Source organism: Plecotus auritus (assembly GCF_963455305.1).
Source record: "Plecotus auritus genome assembly, chromosome: 1".
NCBI classification, from domain to species: domain Eukaryota; kingdom Metazoa; phylum Chordata; class Mammalia; order Chiroptera; family Vespertilionidae; genus Plecotus; species Plecotus auritus.
Window position 1 is genome coordinate 65,292,525 of NC_137770.1, and position 24,036 is coordinate 65,316,560.

The 24,036-nt window shown below is 40.6% G+C and overlaps 1 protein-coding gene across 1 annotated transcript in view; it reads left to right on the plus strand.

Moving 5' to 3' along the window:
* CEP152 (centrosomal protein 152) overlaps nucleotides 1-20,099 on the plus strand; it is a 104,736-nt gene extending 84,637 nt beyond the window's left edge. The window contains exons 21-27 of the mRNA XM_080677406.1: nucleotides 2,764-2,878; nucleotides 8,124-8,291; nucleotides 12,059-12,155; nucleotides 13,758-13,846; nucleotides 15,753-15,909; nucleotides 16,148-16,251; nucleotides 18,777-20,099. Coding sequence (XP_080533532.1) covers nucleotides 2,764-2,878; nucleotides 8,124-8,291; nucleotides 12,059-12,155; nucleotides 13,758-13,846; nucleotides 15,753-15,909; nucleotides 16,148-16,251; nucleotides 18,777-19,813 — 1,767 coding nt within the window. The 3' untranslated portion in view covers nucleotides 19,814-20,099. The remainder of the gene's footprint in view (nucleotides 1-2,763; nucleotides 2,879-8,123; nucleotides 8,292-12,058; nucleotides 12,156-13,757; nucleotides 13,847-15,752; nucleotides 15,910-16,147; nucleotides 16,252-18,776) is intronic.
* The last annotated feature ends 3,937 nt before the right edge of the window (nucleotides 20,100-24,036 follow it).

The window sequence follows — 24,036 nt, forward strand, 5'->3', positions numbered from 1 at the left end:
TTGAAGAGACTGTCTTGACTCCATTGTATGTCCATGCATCCTTTGTCAAATATTAATTGAGCATAGTGGTTTGGGTCGATATCTAGATTCTCTATTCCATTCCATTGGTCTATATGTCTGTCCTTGTGCCAGTATCAAGCTGTTTTGAGAACAGTGGCTTTGTATACAGCTTGAAATCTGGTATTGAGATCCCACCTACTTTGTTCTTCTTTCTCAGGATTGCTGTGGCTATTCGGAGTCTTTTTTTATTCTAGATGAATTTTTGGAGAGTTCTTTCTAGGTATGTGAAATATGCTGTTGGTATTTTAATGGGGAGTGCATTGAATCTATAGATTGCTTTGGGTAGTATGGACATTTTAATGATGTTGATTCTACCAATCCATGAACATGGTATGTTCTTCCATCTGTTTACGTCTTCCTCTATCTCTTTTTTCAGTGTCCTGTAGTTTTCCGCGTATAGGTCTTTTACCTCCTTAGTTAAGCTTATTCCTAGGTATCTTAATTTTTTTGGTGCAATGGTAAATGGGATTGCTTTTTTAGTCTCTCTTTCTGTAAGTTCACTATTGGTGTATAGAAATGCCATAAATTTCTTGGCGTTAATTTTGTATCCTGCTACATTGCCGAATTCATTTATTAAGTCTATTAGTTTTTTTGTTTTTTTTAAGTCTATTAGTTTTTTGATGGAGTCTTTTGGGGTTTTTATGTACAAAATCATGTCATCTGCAAATAAGGACAGCTTTGTTACTTCTTCTTTTCCAATTTGGATGCCTTTTATTTCTTCTTCTTGTCTAATTGCAATGGCTAGTACTTCCAGTACTATGTCAAACAGGAGTGGTGAGAGTGGGCATCCCTGTCTTGTTCCTGTTCTTAAAGGAAATGGTTTTAGTTTTTGCCCATTGAGTATGATGTTAGCTGTGGGTTTATCATATATAGCTTTTATTATGTTTAGGTATGATCCTTCTATTCCCACCTTGCTGAGAGTTTTTATCAAGAAACGGTGTTGGATTTTGTCAAATGCTTTTTCTGCATCAATTGATATGACTATGTGATTTTTATCTCTCAATTTGTTTATGTGATGTATCATGTTTATTGATTCGCGGATATTGTACCATCCCTGCATTCCTGGGATAAATCGTACTTGGTCATGGTGTATGATCTTTCTGATATACTGCTTGATCCGATTTGCTAGAATTTTGTTGAGGATTTTGGCATCTATGTTCATGAGGGATATTGGCCTGTAATTCTCTTGATCAAAGGTTTTTTTAAAATGGAAAGGATGGCCCTAGCTGGTTTGGGTCAGTGGATAGAGCGTCGGCCTGCAGACTGAAGGGTCCCAGGTTTGATTCCAGTCAGGGGCAAATGCCCTGGTTGCAGGCTTGATCCCCAGCAGGGGGCATGCAGAAGACAGCTGATCAATGATTCTCATCATTGATGTTTCTGTCTCTCCTCCGTCTTCCTTCCTCTCTGAAATCAATATAAATGCTTAAAAATAAATAAATAAATACATACATACAATGGAAAGGATGAAATGAATTAAAAATCAAGTGTCCAAGGAAATGAACATATCAAAATATATTAACACAACATTTCATAGTTGAAAAAGAAAAGAAAAATACCAATTGGAATAAAAATTTCAAGCAGACTTAAGGATGTACATTCTATCTTTTCTTACCACCAAAGTCAAGTAAAAGCTAAGACCAAAAAGTGCTTCCTAATTTTTTTTGTTATCTTAGCTTTTCTCCAGTTTTGAGTAGAAACTGGAAACATTGACTGTTTGGGGGCTCCACTTTTATTACTCCTTTTGGCCTCAACCCCATCTGTGTCCTCTTGAATGCTCGGAATTTGCCTCTTCTCTTTACTTGCTGATCTCTGCTTGTGGTGGACATCTTAGGTAGGTTTCCTGACAGTCAGTTAAATGAGTTTCTCATAATCAAAATAAAGGCTTCTAGAATCCAGCATATACTAGTATAATGTGTTTTAAGTAATTAAGCAAGACAGCCCTCTCAAGATCATTCTTTGGGATTTAGTAGTTGTCCACAATCTGAAAATACTACCTTAAAAGAATGTCTCACCACGAATTAGTTTAGTGGCTGTATTGCCTGTAACAGGACTAGAATGCAGAAAGTGTTCAATACGTGTTACGGAAGAAATGGTCTTGTGCAAGGTGCTTCATTTAGGTGAGCCTCAGTTTCTCTTTTTTTTAAATTTCTTTATTGATCAGTTTCTCTTTTTAACATTGGGATTTAACTGGCCTTCCTTTCAAAATGGCAGCATATATGAAAATATTTAGAAACTTATGTAAGTTAAAAAATTTTTTTTACTGTTGTTATTTTACTTTCAATTCACAGAAGGCAAAAGATCGCTGTTATAGTTTCTAATGAATTTGATTCCTGCTGCAGTGAAGATGTTCTGGATTTTCAAGAGCAATTTTGATTTCACCTAGTCTATCCAATGGTTTGATCACATAAACTACTAAAATACTTCAAATTCATATGTATCTCCATCTGTCTCATAGTTGGCCGCCAGTCCTCTGCCAGATAATATTCTAATTTGGAAAATTAGAGAGACTAGTTCATAGTAATGACAGTATTCACATTAACACCATAGAAAAATATTGGTGATAGTTTAGGCAAGATTTGTTTCAGGGTGATGGGTGTGTGTGTGTGTGTGTGTGTGTGTGTGTGTGTTCAATATTAGCACGTTAAATAGAGAATTGTGTGAAGACTTTTACTAGGCATTAATTATAAAGCTAATTTGTTTCAGAGAAACATGGGTGTCACCGGCCGAGGAGACCCTGGAACCCTGGTCGTCCTTCCTGCACCCACGTCTGGACACCATGCTCAGATCTCGGCCTCAAAACAAACAGAAGCAGAAGCTGGTAATGGGGTTTGATTCCTACTGATCTTTGTAACATCCATGACCACAGTTCCAGAGGATTGCTTTGAAGATAAAAGGAGAGCAAAGATGTATATAGTTTTTGAGTGAACAAATGTGTAATGTTACTCCTACTTGATGTGTGTCCTCCCCCTAAATTTCATTTTGCATTTAGAAGACAGAGTTGCCTTAGGCCCTCTTATGTCTATTTTTTCATGGCCTTCCCTCCATTCAGAAGTGATTCTGTTTAGAAGGAGAATAATGAGAATTTTAATGGTGCAGTCATGTTTTTATTCCCTGGCTTTATTGAGAAATCAAGGGTTTCACATAAGAAAATTGACAAATATCGGATACTTTTTCATTCAGGTTACTGGTTTATTTCAACCATTTTTTTCTTTTTAAAAAATATATTTTTATTGATTTCAGAGAGGAAGAGAGAGGGAGGGGTAGAAACTTTAGTGATGAGAGAGAATGATTGGCTGCCTCCTGCAGGACCCCCCCTCCCCCGCCCACGTTGGGGATCGAGCCTGCAACCCGGGCATGTGCCCTTGACTGGAATTGACCCTGGGACTCTTCAGTCCATAGGCTAACACTCTATCCACTGAGCCAAACCGGCTAGGGCTCAACCATTTATTTTATTTTTAATTTTTTTTATTTTTATTTTTTATTTTTTATTTTTTTAAAAATAAATCTTTATTCAGATTATTACAATTGTTTCTCCTTTTTTCCCCCCATAGCTCCCCTCCACCTGGTTCCCACCCCACCTTCTGCCCTTACCTCCCCACTACTGTCCTCATCCATGGGTGTATGATTTTTGTCCAGTCTCTTCCTGAACACCCCCATACCCCTTTCCCCCTGAGAATTATCAGTCCACTCCCTTTCTATGCCCCTGATTCTATTATATTCACCAGATTATTCTGTTCCTCAGGTTTTTAATTCACTTGATTTTTAGGTTCACTTGTTGATAGATATGTATTTGTTGTTCATAATTTTTATCTTTACTTTTTTCTTCTTCCTCTTCTTTAAGAATACCTTTCAGCATTTCATATAATACTGGTTTGGTGGTGATGAACTCCTTTAGCTTTTTCTTATCTGTGAAGCTCTTTATCTGCCCTTCAATTCTGAATGATAGCTTTGCTGGGTAGAGTAATCTTGGTTGTAGGTTCTTGCTATTCATCACTTTGAAAATTTCTTGCCACTCCGTCTGGCCTGCATAGTTTCTGTTGAGAAATCAGCTGACAATCGTATGGGTACTCCCTTGTAGGTAACTAACTGTTTTTGTCTTTCTGCTTTTAATATTCTCTCTTTGTCTTTTGCTCTTGGCATTTTAATTATGATGTGTCTTGGTGTAGTCCTCTTTGGATTCCTTTTGTTTGGGGTTCTGTGGGCTTCCTGGACTTGTAAGTCTATTTCTTTCACCAGGTGGGGGAAGTTTTCGGTCATTATTTCTTCAAATAGGTTTTCAGTATCTTGCTCTCTCTCTTCTTCTGGCACCCCCATAATTCTGATGTTGGTACGCTTGAAGTTGTCCCAGAGTCTTCTTACACTATCTTCAACTTTTTGGATTTTTTTTTTGCTTTTTGCTTTTTCGGTTGAGTGTTTTTTGCTTCTTTGTATTTCAATTCTTTGACTTGATTCTTGTGTTCCTTTAGTCTGTTGTTGGGACTCTGTATAATATTTTTCATTTCAGTCATTGTATGTTTAATTTCTAGTTTGTCCTTTTTCATATCTTCGAGGGTCTCGTTATATTTATCGGCCTTTTTTAGGATATTCTTGAAAAGCCTTATAACCGTGGTTTTGAATTCTATATCCAGTCGTTTGTTTTCCTCCATTTCTTTCGTTTGTGATCTGTTTCTTTGTCTCCGCATTTTCATTGATTCCCTGAGTTAGTAGGGTAGATTTGTGTGCTAGGTTTCCTATATGGCCCAGTGGGTCGGCCTCCCCAGTTAACCTGAGGTGGACACTCTTGGTGCACCCCTTTGTGGACTGTGTGTACAGCCTTGTTGTAGTTAAGTCTTGATTGTTGTTGGTATCACTGGGAGGAATTGACCTCCAGGCCAGTTGGCTGTAAGGATCAGCTGTGTCTACGCTGGGAGAAGTTTGGTGTTTGAGACAGCCTTATAGGATTAGACTTGCCAAATTGCAATAGCCTCTGTGCTCAGCTCAGATGGGGTGGAGTCTCAGGGCGGAGCAGACAGTCTTGGCTTCCAGTCAGCCTTGCCCTTGCGCAGGTGCACACCTGCAGACCTCTGCCTTCCCCAGCTTCTGACTCCCTTCCACTAGGGAAAGCCTGTGGCAACCTCCGCAGCCTTTGTGCGTACTGGCATGCACGCGCCTGCAGACCTTTGCCTTCCCCGGCTCCCGAGTCTCTGCCCGAGAGTCCAGATTCCCCCCACAAGAGCGTGGGTCCCCAGGGGCTCGCCTGGAACTGGGGTTCAGTGCAGTCAGAACTGGGGTTCAGTGCAGTCAGAACTGGGGCTCAGTGCAGTCAGGAGCTTCTGACTCCCTTACACTAGGGAAAGCCTGTGGCAACCTCCGCAGCCTTTGTGCGCACTGGCATGCGCGTGCCTGCAGACCACTGCCTTCCCCGGCTCCCGAGTCTCCACCCGAGAGTCCAGTTTCCCCCCTGTAAGAGCGCGGGTCCCCAGGGGCTTGCCTGGAACTGGGGTTCAGTGCAGTCAGAATTGGGGTTCAGTGCAGTCAGGAGCTTCGGACTCCCTTTTGCTAGGGAAAGCCTGTGGCAACCTCCGCAGCCTTTGTGCACACTGGTGCGCGCGCCTCCGGAACCCTGCCTGCCGGGGCTCTCCCAGGTCTCCCCCGGGTGCCTTTCTCTCTACCTGACAGTCCAGACTCCCCCTGTATGAGCCTGAGTCCACGGGGTTTCACCCGGGACTGGGGTTCAGTGCAGTCAGAACTGGGGTTCAGTGCGGTCGGGGGCTTCCTTCCCCCTTCCGCCAGAGAAAGTCAGCCAGGCTCTCAGCCGCCCTTCCCTCTGTGCGCACAAAGACCCTTTGCCGTACCTCCAATTCTCTGTGAGCTTTTCTCTTTCCTTCTAGTTGTAGAATTTTCACTCAGCCAGGTTTCCTGTGTTTCTGGATGGTGTCCGTTCTGTCTTTTAGTTGTAGTTTTGAAATTGTTGTGCGAGGCAGCAGTTTAGGTGCTTACCTATGCCGCCATCTTGGTTTCTTCTCAACCATTTATTTTAATGGAAATGTTCCTGGAGTGTATTAGGTGTTTTCTGATTTATTTGTGAGTTTCTTGTGGGCAGGGGCAGTGTTTTTATCTCTTCCTCCCCAGCACATGGCAGAGTGAATGACACAGAATTTGCGTTCCTTGAGTAGTTGATGAATTGACAGTTTGACTTTTCCTTAATGACTTAGAATTGTCATTATGAAAAAGAATTAGTGTGCTGTACTGCAGCCCCTTGAAATTTTCAGAGGTCACAGAGGAATATAGGGCTTATATTCACTGAGCTTTGGAGCTAGGCTTGGCATGTCTTTTAGTAGCTTTCATCCCTTATGGGAGATTGACCCCTTGCAGCCTGCTCCTTCCCCCCACATACCAACTCGTGCACACTCTCTCTGTTTGTAACCTGAAAAGAACTAAGAATTGCCAGAGCAAATCATACGTATTAAGCCAATAACCTTAGTTTCCACACATTTCTAATTCAGTAGGCAGTATTACTAGGATCCTTAGAGAACCTCTGCCTTGCCTAAGAAGTCAGTCAACAGTATTTTTCTCATTGTGCACAGATCTTTTCCCCTTACTGCGAGGTTGAGAATATCTAATTGCTAATTAGGTGCGTGGTAATACCACCTTAATTTATATCTTGCTCCTTACTTTTCAGTGTCATTTTATGTCTGTTGTTATATTTGAAATGGCCTGAGAATCATATTTTTGTGTGTGAAATGAGTAGTTTGGCTTTGGGAAATCCTGTCAATATGAAAGAAATTGGACTAAGTCAAATCAGACTATAAACAAATTTATTTTTCTTTCTTCGGTCTTTTCCTCTAAAAACAAACACATTAACAAAGTAATTAGAAAGGCTTAAATAATCCAAAACATATAGTAAGAGATAAAGTCCTTTACAATCCTACTCCCGGAGTGCTCCTGTTGACTGTTTGGTTATAGTCTTCTAATATCTCATTATTTCAAAAAGTAATTTAAACATTAATTATTAAATACTTGACACATACAAAAAATACATGTAATGCTTATATAAGTTATGAGGGCTGACAACCAGGAACCCACTTTAAGACTTAAGAAATAGAACATTACCAATACTGTTAAAGCCTGCTACCCTCCAGTTTGCATAGTTATTTATCTATTTGTTTGTCTGTCCACCCATCCATCTGCCTATCTACTTACCAACTTGTCTACCTATTCATCCATCATCCATCCATCCACCATCCATCCATCTATTCCATTTTTGGTAGGATTATTGGTATGAATCATGAATTCATATTTTAAAAAATATATATATTTTAAAAATATGTTTTATTGACTTTTTAGAGAGAGAGGAAGGGAGAGAGAGAGAAATATTGATGAGAGAGGACCATCATCGATTAGCTGCCTCCTGCACGCCCCCTACTGGGGATGGACCCACAACCTGGGCATGTGCCAGGTGACCTCTTGGTTCCTGGGTCGATGCTCAACCACTGAGCCACACCAGCCGGGCTAAAATATATTTTATAATTCATTACTATACTTAGTGTTCAAATTGTCCCAAATTCAGCTAATGGAGCCTCTTCAAACTGGCTCCCATTTCCTTGTGACATGCTATATATTTGAGTAATTTCTTACTTTCTGGTATAGCAAAATACTCTAGCCTCATCTTGTATATACCCTTTCCCAGTACTAGAGTCAGCCATTTCTGAAGATTTCAGGTCCTTTTTAGTGGGGAATGGTATTCAATACTAAAGTCTGAGCATTATTTTTCATAGCAATCGAAAATAGATGGTTTTATTCAATTTTGCACATTAAAATACTAAGTCTCAGAGAGGTTAAGCAATAATCTCCGAGTCACACAGCCAGTAAATAGTGGAAACAGGATTTAAACCCAGGTCATTCCCTTAAGTATCATACTTTTTACAGTTATACTGTAGCTTTTAGTTATGTCATTTGGTCTCCTTTTTCCCTCCTTTCCTCCCTCCCTCCCTCCCTCTCTCCCTCCCTCCCTCCCTCGTACTCTTCCTTGTAGTTCTTAGTCTAAATTGATATAAAGGTTTGCTATCATTTAATTTTTGCAGATAAGAAAAAGATCCCTGAAATTAAAGGTTCATGCTGTGGACACAGCTTCCAAGAACTTGAAAAGGCAAAGCAGGAATGTCAAGATCTGAAAAGAAAACTGGAGAAATGCTGTAGGCATCTTCAGCATTTAGAAAGGAAGCACAAAGCCGTAGTGGAAAAAATCGGAGGTTAGCATTTAAGGTAGCACTGCTACCAGTAGAAATCGCTTGATCCTTGTTGAAATGTTCAGATGTGACATTTTAGTTAACAGGCACTGATTCTCTTTGGGAATTAATGTAAACTAATTTGGACCTTATTTTTACTAACCAAATTATTACTGAACTCAAAAGGGGAAAATTGGAGCTCTGATGAAAAGGTCACATTCCTTTCTTCCTTTTTTGACTGAAGAGATATTGAGTGCCCATTATGTGTCAGGCAGTATTGTAGGCACTGTCGATACCGCAGTAAATGCATCAGGCAGAATTCCAGTTTAGATGGAGATGTGCAAGACTGTTCTTTTCCTTCAAGAAGCTTCTTATCAAGTGAGTAGAATTGAAAACAAATTAATCAATAATTTGTTGCATTGAGTTCTGGTGGCAGTATGTTTGTGTAAACTTGGAAGAAAAGATGTTAATTAACTCTTCCTCCTGTTTCGAGTTAAGGGAGGCTTTTTTTTTTTTTTTAAATATATTTTATTGATTTTCTACAGAGAGGAAGGGAGAGGGATAGAAAGTTAGAAACATCGATGAGAGAGAAACATCGATCAGCTGCCTCCTGCACACCTCCCACTGGAGATGTGCCCGCAACCAAGGCACATGCCCTTGACCGGAATCGAACCCGGGACCCTTCAGTCCGCAGGCCGACGCTCTATCCGCTGAGCCAAACCGGTTTCGGCAAGGGAGGCTTGACTAAGCCGTAAAAGGTGAAGGTCTTTGCCAAAGAGAACAGCCTTCTAGGCAGAGGGCAAAGGCATGAACAAAGGTGCCTGGGTCTGACCTGGTCGCCTTCCAGTCCATTTTTCACAGTGTTTTCAGGGAAATTATTAAAACAGGCATTTCTGCCATTTCCTATTGCCCTTGTAAGAAAGGAAGCTATTGAGCTTATGAGGGTGCACCCTCTTACCTTTCACTATTCACTTACATTCCGTGCGCTGTATTCTTTACATTTGAAATAGTTCAGATTCCTGAACTGGTCAGGAATTTTCTTTTACTACTGTAAGTACCCTGAGGATAAGGAATGTTTTGTCTTATTCACCCTTGTCCTGGTGCCCACTACATACCAGACAATAGTAAATGTCTGAATGAATGAAAGCCTGAATCCATGGGATCCAAATAATTGCATCATCCATAAAAGACCAGGTGGATAGACTTACTTTGTTTTTTCTACATTCACCTCTTGTTTGCCTGGGCAACCACAGTCACTTCCTGAGTCTTTCTGCTTCCACTCTTGTCCCTCTCATATGTTCTCCTCAGGTAGCTAGAGCAACCTTTTACAAACTAAATTGGATCACCACACTCTTAACACCCAGCAGGGGCTGGATGTGGTCCTCAGTGTGAAATACAAATACTTAATTGAAGAGTCTAAAAAGCCCTTCATGACTGAGCATCTGCTAGCCCTTCCGGCCTCCTCTTCCCCCAGCCCAGTTACCCATTCATAGAGCCATAGCATGAATTTCATTGTCTCTTTCCTCTGGACCTCTTTGCATTCCCTCCTTTTACCAAAACATCTGTCCTACCATCCTGGCCATATTGCCTGGCTAGCTCCTCCACCTCTCTCTCTCTCTCAGTGCATGCCTTCCTCAGGGAGGTAATCCCAGCCACCAGACTTGATTAGGTTTTTCTGGTAGACGTCCCCCCACCACCTGTGATTTTTATAATAGTCATCATCCTTGGAGTTATTGGACATTTATATTCTCCAAAGGAGTAGAGACTTGATAGTGACAAGGACCAAGTCCTGGCCTAGCACTTAGCACAGTGTCTGGCATGAGCACACACTGTAAACACCGTTGCCTAAGAGAAGCTGTGTACTTCCACCTACTGCTTGCTAAGTCTGTTAAGATCTATATATATAAAACTCTAAGCGACCATTACGACGGTACGACCGGAACAGCTGGTTGCTATGACATGCACTGACCACCAGGGGGCAAACACTCAATGCAGGAGCTTCCCCCTGGTGGTTAGTGCACTCCCACAGCCAACCTCCCTGTGTCCCTCCCCCAGCAGGCCTGGCCCCAATGGGCCCCAATGGGCCCCAATGGGGGGCGGGGCTGGCTGGCTAATCTTCCACGATCCCTCCCCCTGGCTGGCCAACCTCCCTCAGTCCCTCCCCCCAGCATGCCCCGCCAGGCTGGCCAGGCTGAAGGATCCCACCCATGTACAAATTCGTGCACCTGGCCTCTAGTAGATAATAATTACTTTAAGGCAAGAAGGGTTTTAAGAATTTTGAGAAAAAAACTTTAACAGTTACAACTCCTATAGTGATTGCTTACTTATTTAGTTTATTTGTTCAACTGTAGATGTAGATACCATGTAGCTACTGTAAAATTAGGTGAAAACCAACAATATCTGTTTTATAGAATAAAATGACAGGGCAGTTGGGTGTAATTATTATTTATAAATAATATTTAGCACCCTTTATTGTGATCATAAAATCATTCTACATAGTGCTTTTTAAAAAAAAATATATATATATTTTTTTATTGATTTCACAGAGGAAGGGAGAGGGAGAGACAGATAGAAACATCAATGATGAGAGAGAATCATTGATTGGCTGCCTCCTGTATGCCCCCCTATTGGAGACCAAGCCTGCAACCTGGGTATGTGGCCTTGATTGAAATGGAACCCAGGACCCTTCAGTCCCCAGGTGGACTCTATCCACTGAGCCAAACCAGCTAGGGCTACCCAGTGCTTTTTGAGGCGGACCTCTTCTGTAATTTGTGCACTTAGAAATAATCCAAGGAAGTTGGTGATTAGCTCAAAACAGTGGCTGAAAAAAAGGGGTTAACGTTAGAATTTAAGTCATTCAATAGTTTCATTTTAGTGTTTGTCTTAATGTAAATCTGTTGATAATATTTTTGCTATTGTGGTTGCTTCCTTTTTGTTTCTTAAATTCCCTTTCCACTGTCTTGGTAGCATTTATTGGAAAGTGATAGAGTAAGAAGGAATGGTTTAAAAATATACAGGTTAACATCAATCACTAGGGGGAATAGAGTGAACCATTCCCCAACTTACGGGGTGTAATGAGAGGGTTACAAGTAGGGTACATGAGGAGCCAGGTTTGTACTTCCTGAGCAGTGGTGTTGCCAGGCCTTATGTAAAGTGCGTTCATTTATTGTTTTATCTCTGTTATAATCTTCAAAGTAGGTAATACTGTCCCCATTTTTCCAATGAGAAAACTCAGGTTCAGATAGTTTAAGAAATTTGCCTAAGCTCATCCAACCGGTAAGAAGCAGAGTTAGTATTTAAACCTGTGTCACTGACTGAAATTCATGGACTCCATCGGTCTCCTCATCTTCTTTTTAAAAGTTCAAAGAATTGAAAAATCTGACTTTCATTCTGAAAACAGCAGCTACTTAAGCTTGATTTTTAAAAAATGTTTTGAGGTGCTTGTTCAGGGATCATTGATATTATCATAGACTGTACACCAGGATCCACGGGAACCGGGAATTAGAAAACCTAGTAGTTTCTACAGAGCTTCAGTCTAGCTGGAAAACAATTGGAAACCATTGCAGAACAGTGTACAACGCGAAGCAAGATGAACAAGCCGCGTGGGTTTTAAGTGCTGAGAAAACAGAACAGGAGTGGTCAGGTTAGGGCTCATCAGGGAATGAATGGCACAGGGAGCAACTGGAAATCCTGTAGTTTCCTCTATAAACATTTGGGTTGTGAACATAAGGGAACAGGATGCTGAGAAAAAAAAGATTAATTGATCAATATGCTATCAACTTCTTTTTTAGAAGAGAACAGTAAAGTTGTTGAAGAATTAATAGAAGAAAACAATGACATGAAGAGTAAATTGGAAGAACTGAGAACCCTTCGTAACTTACCACCAAGGTATACTTTTACTATTTTCAAGAAATTGCTTATTTCTAGGTATCTTTAAATTATTTACATCAATCGTGTTGATAATATACCAGGAAAATCAATTATTGCCCTAGCCGGCTTTGCTCAGTGGATAGAGCGTCAGCCTGCGGACTGAAGGGTCCCAGGTTTGATTCTGGCCAAGGGCACATGCCTGGGTTGTGAGCTCGATCCCCAGTAGGGGGCGTGCAGGAGGAGGCCGATCAATGATTCTCTCTCATCATTGATGTTTCTATCTCTCTCTCCTTCTCCCTTCCTCTCTGAAATCAATGAAGAAATATATTAAAAAAAGAAAAGAAAATCAATTATTGTCATTGTTATATATTCCTATGCCGTGTAACAACATTTTGCTTAATGATGGACTTCATACATGATAGTAGTCCCATCCTATATAATAAAAGCCTAATATGCTGTGTTCAACTGCAGTCGCTATGATGTGCACTGGCCACCAGGAGGCAGATGCTCCAACCAGTAGGTTAGCTTGCTGCTGGAGTCTGGCAGATCAGAACTGGGTGAGATGGGCCGGACATGACCTGGAGCCCTCCTGCAGTCCCTTCATGGCCCCGATAAGGCACTGGTGCCAGGAACCCCACTAGTGCATGAATCCATGCACTGGGCCTCTAGTTAGATTATAATGGAGCTGAACAATTCCTCTTCCTAGTGACCTCATAGCTGTTGAAATGCAACACTTTATTCATGTGTTTGTGGAGATGCTGGTGTAAACAAACCTGATGAGTCATACAAACATATAATACATATAATTATGTACAGTGCATAATACTTGGTAATGATAATAACTATGTTACTGGTTTATGTTTATTATGTTTCCTGTTCGCATCATTATTTCTGGTGCTTGATTTAATCTTATGTTGTTTCATACAGTGATAGGTGTACAGGCTTGTAGTCTAGGAGCAATAGGCTACACCAGTGGTCGGCAAACTCATTAGTCAACAGAGCGGCAAACTGCGACTCGCGAGCCGCATGTGGCTCACGAGCCGCAGTTTGCTGACTACTGGGCTACACCATATAGCCTACGTGTGTAGTAGGCTATGCCATCTAGGTTTGTGGAAAGTCACTCTGCGATGCTTGCACAATGATAAAATTGCCTAGTGACACATTTTCTAGAACTTATCCTGATCATTAAGTGGTGCATAACTATGTGGCACAAAGTATAAAAAAAAGAAGAAAATCTTCCAAAATCCTATCCCTGGGATACCCTCTTTTAACCTATTATTTTATATCATTTAGGCTCCTTTATATACACATACCATGTGCACATGTTTTAAAAATTGAGAATATTGTAAAAGCTGTTTTGTAATCTTTATTAACATTTCCTCACCTCATCATATACTCTATAATATGCTGCATAGATTTTTATCATGTGGATTTACCACAACTTATTTAAGTAACCATAACATTTCAGTTGTTTTCATTTTTCTTCTATTTTAAATAACTATATAATAAAGATTCTCCTATGTGAACTTTTAAGCATATTTCAATTTGTTTTATTGGAATATATAGACAGAAGTTTTACACTTACAACCTATGCTTTTGCAACCTTCTGTTTGTGTTTAGGTCATTGTCAGAAGGGGCCATTGCGTGCAATCAGGGGGCCTTGGAAGAGCTTCGTGAGCAGTACATTAAAGCAGTGAAAAAAATCAAGCGTAAGTCCCGAGAGAGAGTCCCACGATTTTCAAGTGGTTTGGCCTTTTTGTTACTAGCAGTAGTAATTTTTGGGAATTTTTCAAACTACTTTATCCTAGACTCTTACCAGCTTGTATAGGAGAACATTGATACCTTTCCTAATTAAACAGTAATTTCTTTTGGAAGTGACATATGAGGATAGAGTTGTTTTTATATTATTGATTATCCTGTTTCTTTTTTGGACACTGATATTAAACTAAAAATGTTATAATCTTTTAACTGGTAGCAAAGAAAAGGTCACCTGAGTGTTAAATTATTTTTTTACTACCATCAACTTTTAAGGACCATGGAAAACAGATCTAGTTAGGGGTCCTTCTCCTGTTTCTCATTATTTTGACTAAGTTGTAGACATGCATTTGTTTGCCAAGGCCTTTTCAGTCCTAGGTGGTGCAGTGCACCCCGCAGAGCGTTTCTTCAGTTATGTTTTCCCAGTAGCACGAATACCTCCTGGTTTTTAATTACAATAAATATTGCATAGAATGTGTGTGTCCCGGAACAATAACCAACACTTATATAGAAGAAATGTATATTTACGTCCTAACATTGCTTTCATTTTTAACAGAAGGAGTGGAGCAGGTCTCAAGTTCCGAATATAATTCGTAGATCATGAGAATCATCTACTTTTCAAGTAGATGTTTGAAAAGCCCATTTAGTATCATTTTAAGAGGATTTGCTTCTCAGTTGCCGCTTATGTTAACAGAGGCTCTATTACTACAAACAAGGCAATTTTTGTTACCAATCATATTAATTGGGAAATTGAGAAGTGAAATTTTAATATAACTTGTGTGTGCATGTGTTTACATTTTAGAAGTTGGTGGGAAATTTTGTGTTGACATGTACTTTGTTTTCATTGTCCCCACTTCAGATAGTGAAAAGTAGTCTATCAGTATTTTTGCAGAGAACATGTGATTTTTCAGGACAAGCTAACTGTTCTCTGTGAATTGGAATCCTTAATATAACAGGGGTGGTGATATTCTAGATGGAGGATGCAGGCCTGCGTTTGGTAACAAAAGTCAACCTTAGCTAAAGGTATTCCCCATCAAAGCATGCTGACTTAAAGACAAAAAGAGATTTTGAAAGCTTGTGGACTATTTTAAATGTGAATTTCAGAAGGCAACGTGAGTCCCATTCCTTTCCCTGCAATAGCACTGTGCACCTCTCTCTCGTGGTTGGTGAGATTCCATATACTTGAATGCTCACCAGTGCTGAAAGGATTGAATACATGATGAAACATGAATTTTCAGAGCACAAGTAAACAGAAGACTCTGAGTCTCTTCAGCTCCTTTTGCCTCCTTCTGTGTCTGCTCTCTCCTCCTTTCTGGCTCCCCTTTCCTGTATATTTCTTTTTTTCTCTTTTAATCAGACCTAATAGACAAGTAAAATGCATACAGGGTGGAGCAAAAGTAGGTTTACAGTTGTATGTGAAAGTTTATCCTTGTATTATTATTTCTGAATGATTGCATTTTCCATATGAACAACTGTAAGCCTACTTTTTGCCCCACCCTGTGTTTATGGTCGTTTTCTTATCTCAGTGTTTCAGAAGAGGACAGAATCTCCCCGGGGAATGTACTTTGTGTCCTTACCATATGTGGCTGTCATCATTCTGGAAAGACTTTTAGATTCCTTTGCCTTTGAGTCTACCAAAATAGTCATCGGAAATGTTCCATTTTAATGACCGTGGAAAAGTGTAGCTTTTAAATTATACCTGTAATCAGTTCATCTCTTAGAAAATTGGTCTGAAGTCTGCCTCTCTTGTTTTTGAAGAATTGGTAACAAACGTGCCTCTGTGGGGATTTCTCTGTGCGCGCACACACACACGCACACCCACACGCACACGCACACTTCTCCCCCTCCCCTTGCCCGCAGGTGACATGCTGCGGTACATTCGGGAGAGTAAGGAGAGAGCTGCGGAAATGGTCAAGGCAGAGGTGTTGCGAGAACGTCAAGAAACCATCCGTAAGATGCGCACGTACTATTTGACATGCCTCCAGCAGATCTTGCAGGATAATGGGAAACAGGAGGGGTAAGTTTAAACAAACATCGTGTCCTTAGAGTACCATGATGCATGTTGTTTTCTAAGCATTTTGCTTAATCACGCTATTAACTGTTTCTACATGATCAGCCATTGGGGGTTAAGAGAGGCTCAAAGGCTGTGCTGCTCTAATGTTGGCAGAGCTAAGAGGAAAACAGAAGTCCTGGGGTGAAGGAAACTCATTTTTTCCTTTAAACTATATTAATTTAATGTTCTGGAATTCCCACAGAGCTGAGAAAAAGATTATGAATGCTGCTAGCAAACTTGCTACAATGGCAAAGCTGCTGGAAACACCTATTGCAAACAGATCCCAGAGCAAAACCACAGCGTCAGGTATGTCATGAGTCACTTGCGGGGTTTTCTCTCTCTCTCTCTCTCTCTTTTTTTCTTTTGATACTTAATATTTTTTGAATGAAAACAAAACAAAACAGGAAATGTAGGGAGTGAGAGGTAATTTATTAACTTCTGTGTGTTTTTTACTTAAACTGGAAATGTACAAAACAGTGTCGTTTCCAGCTCAAGTAGGCAGACTCAGCAAACCCATCAGCTTCCTGTTGCTGCTTCCATCCCTAGAAATAATAGAAAAGATTGTAAACAACAACCGTAAAGAAGAAATTATAACTGGGCTTAGAAAAGTGTGATTGATAGGCCAGAAGCCATGAGAAATCTTAAAAGAAAGAAGACAGGAGAAGATTGAGGAGAGGAGCCTCAGTTCAGAACTGCCAGAGATGACAGCCACAGTAGGAGCAGTATCAGAACTGTCCCACAGACGAAGGTGGTTATGTTGCAGGAGAAGTAAGCCTGGGCAATCCCAATAGGAAAACTAGTTGGGGTTCTAGAACAGCAGGATCCAGGTGGGGTCACCCTCTTCATTTCTTCTCCTCTCCCTTCCCCAACCCCAATATTGGGCTGGGTCAGAGCAACAGGAAGAAGGGCCTGGAAGCAGGGCAGTGTTCGGGGTGGCCAGCCACACCAAGACGCAGAGTGGGAGCCCACATGCTCAGAGGACCAGCTTTTGTATTTTTTAATTTAATGTTTTTTATCCTCACTGGTGGATATGTTTATTGATTTGAGAGAGAAGAAGGGAGAGAGAGAAAGAGAGAGAGAGAAACATTATGTGACAGAGAAACATCGATCACTTGCCTCCCAAATGCACTCCTACTGGGGATCAAACCCATGACCTAGGTATGTGCCCTGACTGGGAATCAAATCTGCAACCTTTTGGTGTATAGAACAATGCTCCAACCAACTGAGCCACCTGGCCAGGGCCAGAGTACCAGGTTTTAGGTCTTTCTACCCTGCAGCTCATTTCTTCCCATTCCATTCCCAACTCCTTTAAACCAACAGCAAAAGGTAAGCATCATCACATATTTATAGAAAGCCAGTACCATGAAAAAAGGCACCAAACTCAAAAAAACAGAACTTATACCTAAGGAAATAGAATTCGTAGAACAAACAGCAGGACCTGAGAATGTTAGAAAAATATAGTATTCTCAGAAAAATGTAAGAGAAGATTATAGCGGAAACTAACAATAGGCTAAGATTTTTATTATTTTCAAGGAGAGGATATAGATACTGGTAATTCTAGCTATTACTAGAAAAATATAGGTTTAAGTATGTGTATTGAAATTTAAGGATAACCAATAGATAAATAGAAATAGAGTATGTAACTTTCAAACTGCTGGGGGAAAAACTTGGAAGAAGATGTTCTTAATCTCACAGAATCGAGAAGAGGAAAAAGACAACTAGAAAGCATGGGTAAGTAGGAAACAATAATTGGTTGAAATATCAGCAATCACACCAAATGTGAATAGCTTAAACTCACTAAGAGACCACAATTTGCAAACAGTTTTTTAAAAATCCAGACATATGTCCTTTTCACAGGAAGAACATTTAAAATTCAAAATAAAGGGATGGAGGGTGACATACCTAGTCAATGCAGTGCTGATATTAGAAAAATTATAGAGTTAAATGCAATATTAGGTAAATTACAGAGTTTTAGCATTAAAAGGGACCAAAGTTCATGATCAAGGAATTGCCTCCCAAGAAGCTATATAATTGCTTTCATTTTCTACAAAAAAAAAAGCTTTAGAATATGTAAAGCAACAGCTGGTGAAAATACATGAAAGCATTGGTAAATTCCACATGGATGTCAGGGAGCCGGATTTGGACTCTGGGAAGCTTCAGGTAGAAATTGTTCAGGAAACCGAGTCTGATATTAGTAGATGTAATTCTTTGTGTGAATTTTGGAATGGTAACGTGAACCTGGTAGAAAAGGGCAGTGGCATATAATAAGAAAAGATTTGTCTGGATTTGGAGCAACAGTGTGCAAACAGTGTTCCCAGTCAAAGCCCTCTTCGGGGACTGTGGGGACCAAGCTGTACTCCTCTGAGACAGATTGCCTCTGATTCTGTGCCCTGTGGCTCCTTTGCCTCGGGTCAGGTTTAATGCCTTCGCTGATTAAATGAGAGACTCCGATTAGTTTGTGCTGTGTGTGGGGGGGCATAAGTGTTGGGCAGTGCGGTTCTTCCAGTCAACTTTCTTCACCAGAAACTCCCTATCAGAACAGGACTGGAAACGTCGCAATTGGCTCTTAAAATGTTATAACATGTTGCAGAAAATGATAGACCCGGTGGTTAGCAATAATAATGTATCAGATTTCAATAACAAAATTGCCTACCTTTTTCTAATGCGTGTATATAAAAGAGGATTTTAACATGTTGACATTGATGTATTTTTGAGAGTGATTAAAATAAATATGCCTTCTTTGGGAATACATAAAATGTCCTTCTCTTTCAATGTTAATTTTCCCCTAGTTTTACATTCCCCTAATTTTGTGTTCCCTTGTATTATTGTAGTACTGCCCCTGACTTCAGAGATAATTGGTGTTGAAAAATCAAAAAGTAATGACGTGAACCAGACTATACCGGGTCACACTGAAAGCAAATCAAACAGTATGAAACCTCTTCCCAAAACTACGTGCGACCAGGTCCCCAAGAGGAGGGCTGCTTGCGACTTACGGAGGCGGCTGGAGGAGGCGGAGCTTGGGGACCCAAAGCACGTGGGTCCCAAAGGGTCCCATCCGGACTTTCCGTGTGAGGATAGCAAACATCGGGACGTGTCGCCAAGGACTGCCTCTCCCGAGTTTGTTCCTTGGGGGGGCGAAGGGGGCTTTGGTCTGCACGAGAAGAAAGACCTCCTCGGTGACGCCGCCGGCTCGGAATCCTGTCTGCATGCCGCCGGATACCCCTTCCTCGGACCCTGCGGAAGGAAGTCCTCGCCGAGAAATGGACCGGGTCTTTCCGAATCCGGATCCGCACACCTAACCTGTCGGAGTCCTAAGGAAAGGCTGGGCTTCAAAGTATACAAGTGTGTTCCCCTCAGTGAAAGTGAAGATGCTGCGTCGGAGAAAAGTGAGCGTCCGGGTGTGGAGGAAGCGCCGGTCAAGGACGGCGGGGACCTCGGTGCCTCCTCGCTGGGCTGGCATGGCAGCAGCGCCACCCTGCCCTGCAGCAGTCGCGAGGTGTCCTTTCTCCGCGGAGGGCCACACGAGACTCTGGATACGCTCGCCGAGGCTGGTCATTTCAGACAGTTCTTCGCAGCCGGTTGCCTTTCAGATAAAGAGAAAAATAATAAGAATTCTCAACCGATGAAATGTCGGACCGGTCGCATTCCAGACCTGTTCGAAGAAGCCATGTATTCCCAGCCAGGGAAGGTCAGCATGGCTCCTGGACACCCATCTCATCCTAAGGCTGATTCGTTGGCGTCAGATTTCAAAAAGCTGAGCAGTGCAGAGCCGTCCTCAGCGCATCGGCAACCTTCGAGAAAGCTGATGGCCCCTCTGTCCAGCCAGCAGGACAGCGGCTTTGACAGCCCCTTTGTCAATCTTGACTAATAGTTGTACAGTATTTAAGAAGAATTTATTGACAAGAAAACTGGAAGAGAAGACTTCATACTGAAAAATGTCTTGAGATGTTTTAATAACATCTATTCTATGAGTAAAGTATTCCCATAAAATTACTTGAGATATTAATGTTGCCTTAATCTCCCAAAGGCCTGATAGTGTGTGTGTAATCTGTTTCCGTGTGGTGTTTATATTTGATTGCTAAACCATCTATTTTTTATACTTACAAATTAGCTCTCTGTGCACTGTTAAATTATTTAAATAAAACTTGCATATGGTCTATAGATTTGTTATGAATTATTTTGTAGCTCATGATATAGAAATGTTATATTGACAATATGTTTGAAATTCATCCAGAAAAATATGTAAACTTCGATGGTTTGTGTGTATGATCAGCCAAATTCAATTTTTAAAATTGGCAATATTTAATGAGGCTATATACTCACTCTACACATACCTTTCCTGGAAGTATCTTCTCAAAATTTTTATTCTTGCTTTCAATTTGTAGAAGAGAAGTTTTGTAAGGATCGCCACAAAATATGTAGCGGTGTCCTGGTTTTATTGTTTAGAATAATAGTATACATTTTTTAGTTGGCATTCGCATTATTTCATGTCTCCTAGGACCGTGGTCGGCAAACTGTGGCTCGTGAGCCACATGCGGCTCTTTGGCCCCTTGAGTGTGGCTCTTCCACAAAATACCATGGCCTGGGCAAGTCTATTTTGAAGAAGTGGCGTTAGAAGAAGTTTAAGTTTAAAAAATTTGGCTCTCAAAAGAAATTTCAATCGTTGTACTGTTGATATTTGGCTCTGTTGACTAATGAGTTTGCCGACCACTGTCCTAGGACATCCAGAGACTTTCTTTGTCTCCTTTATGGTTTCATTTTCTTTTAGTTAAAATACCACTTTTTAAAAAGTGGAAATGATAGGCCTTGTCATGTAGCAAATAATTTTTAGCTATTAGATTTTTATTCTCATTTACAGAATAGAAATTGGCTAAGTTATTAATGCTATGTGTCAAAGATCATAACTTTAAACCATGCAGAAATGAATGACCACCTGAATACTGTTGTTTTTAGAGGAATTGTTTTACAGATTCTTAGAGGTGCGGATGAAAGTGTTAGGTGTATGCAGGTGTTTCTCTCAAACCTCTCACCCTCAACCATGTTATGGACAGGATATGTGGTTTGATTCAGTATAGTTTCCACCCAGAACCAGGCTAACATGGGTGTTGCTGGGAGGGGTGGCAAATGCATCCTCCTCCTGCTGTGAATCATCTCTAAAAGCAAGAACCTGGAACGGAACCTTCTGGAGCTTGGAAAGCTATATCATCTTAACTGGTGACTGGATATAGAGAGAGAAGCCTGAAAACTAGCCTGGATTTCAGTGCTTGAGTTGACATGCAGTTAGGGAAAGGAACACGGCATCTCTTCAAAGTCTCACTTCTGTTCCCGAGGATCAGTGTCCCTTGTCTAATAGTTTGGCTGGAATTTCTGACTCTGGGAAAACTCCTAAACCAGCTGAATTTATGGGTCTGGTTGGTGATTGGTCCGTTGAAGCCCTGGGTGTAACTGAACTGAGAATCTAGCTCATTGCTCACCTACCTTTTCATCTTTTGTTTGTTTTAAAACCTTATCAGGTATTGACATCCTCAGCATCAAGGTTGACATTGGAGATCATGCTTTCTGCTCCTTTTATGGTGTGTCTGATCTCTTTTGATATCATAATTTCAACCTAATTTTTTTGATATCCATATTTCATTCTATTCAATAGGATTAAGTTACTTTATTTCAAACACCTTACCCACAACCACCAAGGAAGGTATACACAGACAACTGCAAATGCAGGGACTGCACAGCCAAACCTGCACAGTGATTTGCATCTGAAGGATGATGTCAGACCAGAAAGGAAGCGGGAGCTCCGTGGATGACACGGTCACATAAATATAACTTCATCGTGGTGTTTAATCTTTTTTATGTGTTGCTGGGTTTTGTTTGCTAATATTGTGTTAGGAACGTTCATGTGTATGCTCACAAAGGATGTCAGTCTCTAGTTTTCTTGTGATAACTTGGTCTTGCTTTGATAAAAAGGTAATACTGGTCTCATAGAATGGGTTGGAGGGTGTTTCCCTGCCTCTGTTTTCTGAAAGAATCTGTATAGAATTGGTATTATTCTTTAAGTACTGGATAGATCACTATGTGAAATTTTGGTTTCTTTGCTCCCCCGCATCCTTATTTTTCTGTTTCCTATTTAATTGATTTTTCTCCCCTTTGATCTTTGTTTCCTTTCTAATACTTGCTTTAGGTTTAATTCACTCTTATTTGTCTGTTCTTAAAGTGGAAGCTTAGATTATTGATGTGAAACCTTTCTTTCCTACTATAGGTATTTAAACCTCTAAGTACTATTTGAGTCCTATCTTGTAAATTTTGATATGTTGTGCTTTTTTTTTTCATTTAGCTCAAAATATTTTCTGATTTCCCTTGTGATTTCTTATTTGACCCATGGGTTATATAGGAATTTGTAACTTCATTTCTAAGTATTAAGGATTTTCCAAATTTCTTGTTTATTTTTAATTTTTTGTCATTGGAGAATATACGTTGAATGATTTAAATCCCTTTAAATTTCTTGAGACTTGTTTTATGGCCTGGAGTATAGTTTATCCGGGAGAATGGTTACACCTGAAAAGAATGTGTACAGTATACTCTTGTTTGATGGAGTATTAAAACTGTCAGTTAGGCCCTAGCTGGTTTGGCTCAGTGGATAGAGCATTGGCCTGCAGACTGAAGGGTCCCGGGTTCGATTCTGGTCAAGGGCATGTACCTCGGTTGCAACCTCCTCCCTGGCCCAGGCCCTGGCCTGGGCCTGTGCAGGAGGCAGCCAATCGATGTGTTTCTCTCACATCGATGTTGCTCTCTGTCTTTCCCTTTTTCTTCCACTCTCTCTAAAAATCAATGGGAAAATGTCCTTGGGTGAGGATTAAAAAAAAAAAAAAGTCAGATCAAGTCGTTGGTTGATAGTGGTGTTCAAGTCTGTGGTCTGTGATAGCCTTGTTGATTTGTGCCTATTCTGTTAATTATAAAAAATGTGATATTGTGATTTCCAACAATAATTGTTAAAGTGTCTATTTCTCCTTTCAAGTGAGACCATGCTGTATGGGGGCTTTCCATGCTGATCAGAGGAAGCAGGCAGGGACGCCAGGAGGGCAGTGTCCTGGTATAGTTAGGCAGGAACAAGGCCAGAGCCAGGGTAGAAATGGTAGGAAAGGAGAATATCACAGCACTGAGCTGAACAGGACCTGCCGCCTGGTTGAATACAAGGTCAAGAGCAAAAGAAGCACCAAAAGAGGATTAGAGCTGGAATGATTGTGAAGATTATTGTGCTGTTCATCAACAGAGATTGGGAAATCAGGAAGAACATGGGACATGGTGAATTTAACTGGACGTACCTTCCATTCAATATGACAACGCCTGGTGCTTTGGTGGCCACACACTAATGTTAAAACTAATTTACAGACACTTAACTGCATGTGGAGCATTGTGCCAAGTACTTCATTAGCTCATTTAATCCTCACTGGAGTCTTTGAAGTAGGCTCCATATGACACTTTTTGGATGAATGAAATTGAGGCTTAGAGGGGTTAAATAATTTGCTCAAAGCTAACACAGCTAACACTTGGGCAGAGCCAGAAATCACACCCAGGTCTTTTTTTTTTTTTTTAAATAAACTTTTCACTTAAAATAGTATTAGGTTTACAAAAGAGTTAGAAAGATATTAGAGAGAGCCTCCAAATGTATCTCACCCAGACTCCCCTATTGTTAGCATCTTACATCACTATGATGTATTTGCCACAACTAAGGAACCAATTTCACCGACGTCTTTTTTTTTTTTCCCTCCAGAGCCCATGGTCTTAATCCCTATCCTGTCTATTTGGCTTGGCTTATAGGTGAGCTGGAATTCACTTTAAAAGGGGAGTTCTTTCCTTTTTCCTCTCCTTCCACTTCTCCCCCATGCTCCTGAGAAGGAAAATGAGTTCAGCAGGCTTTTCCACATGTGAAATCCTTTTAACTTGCTTTCTTGGTAGAATATAGGGGAAAAGAAAGATCTTACTCTTCAGTGGAGATTTATGGAATATGACATTATGTGGAGGTTGTGTTGCAATTCAGAATTTACCAACACAACTGGAAAATCTATAATACAATAGAGTCATCTTTCGTAATTT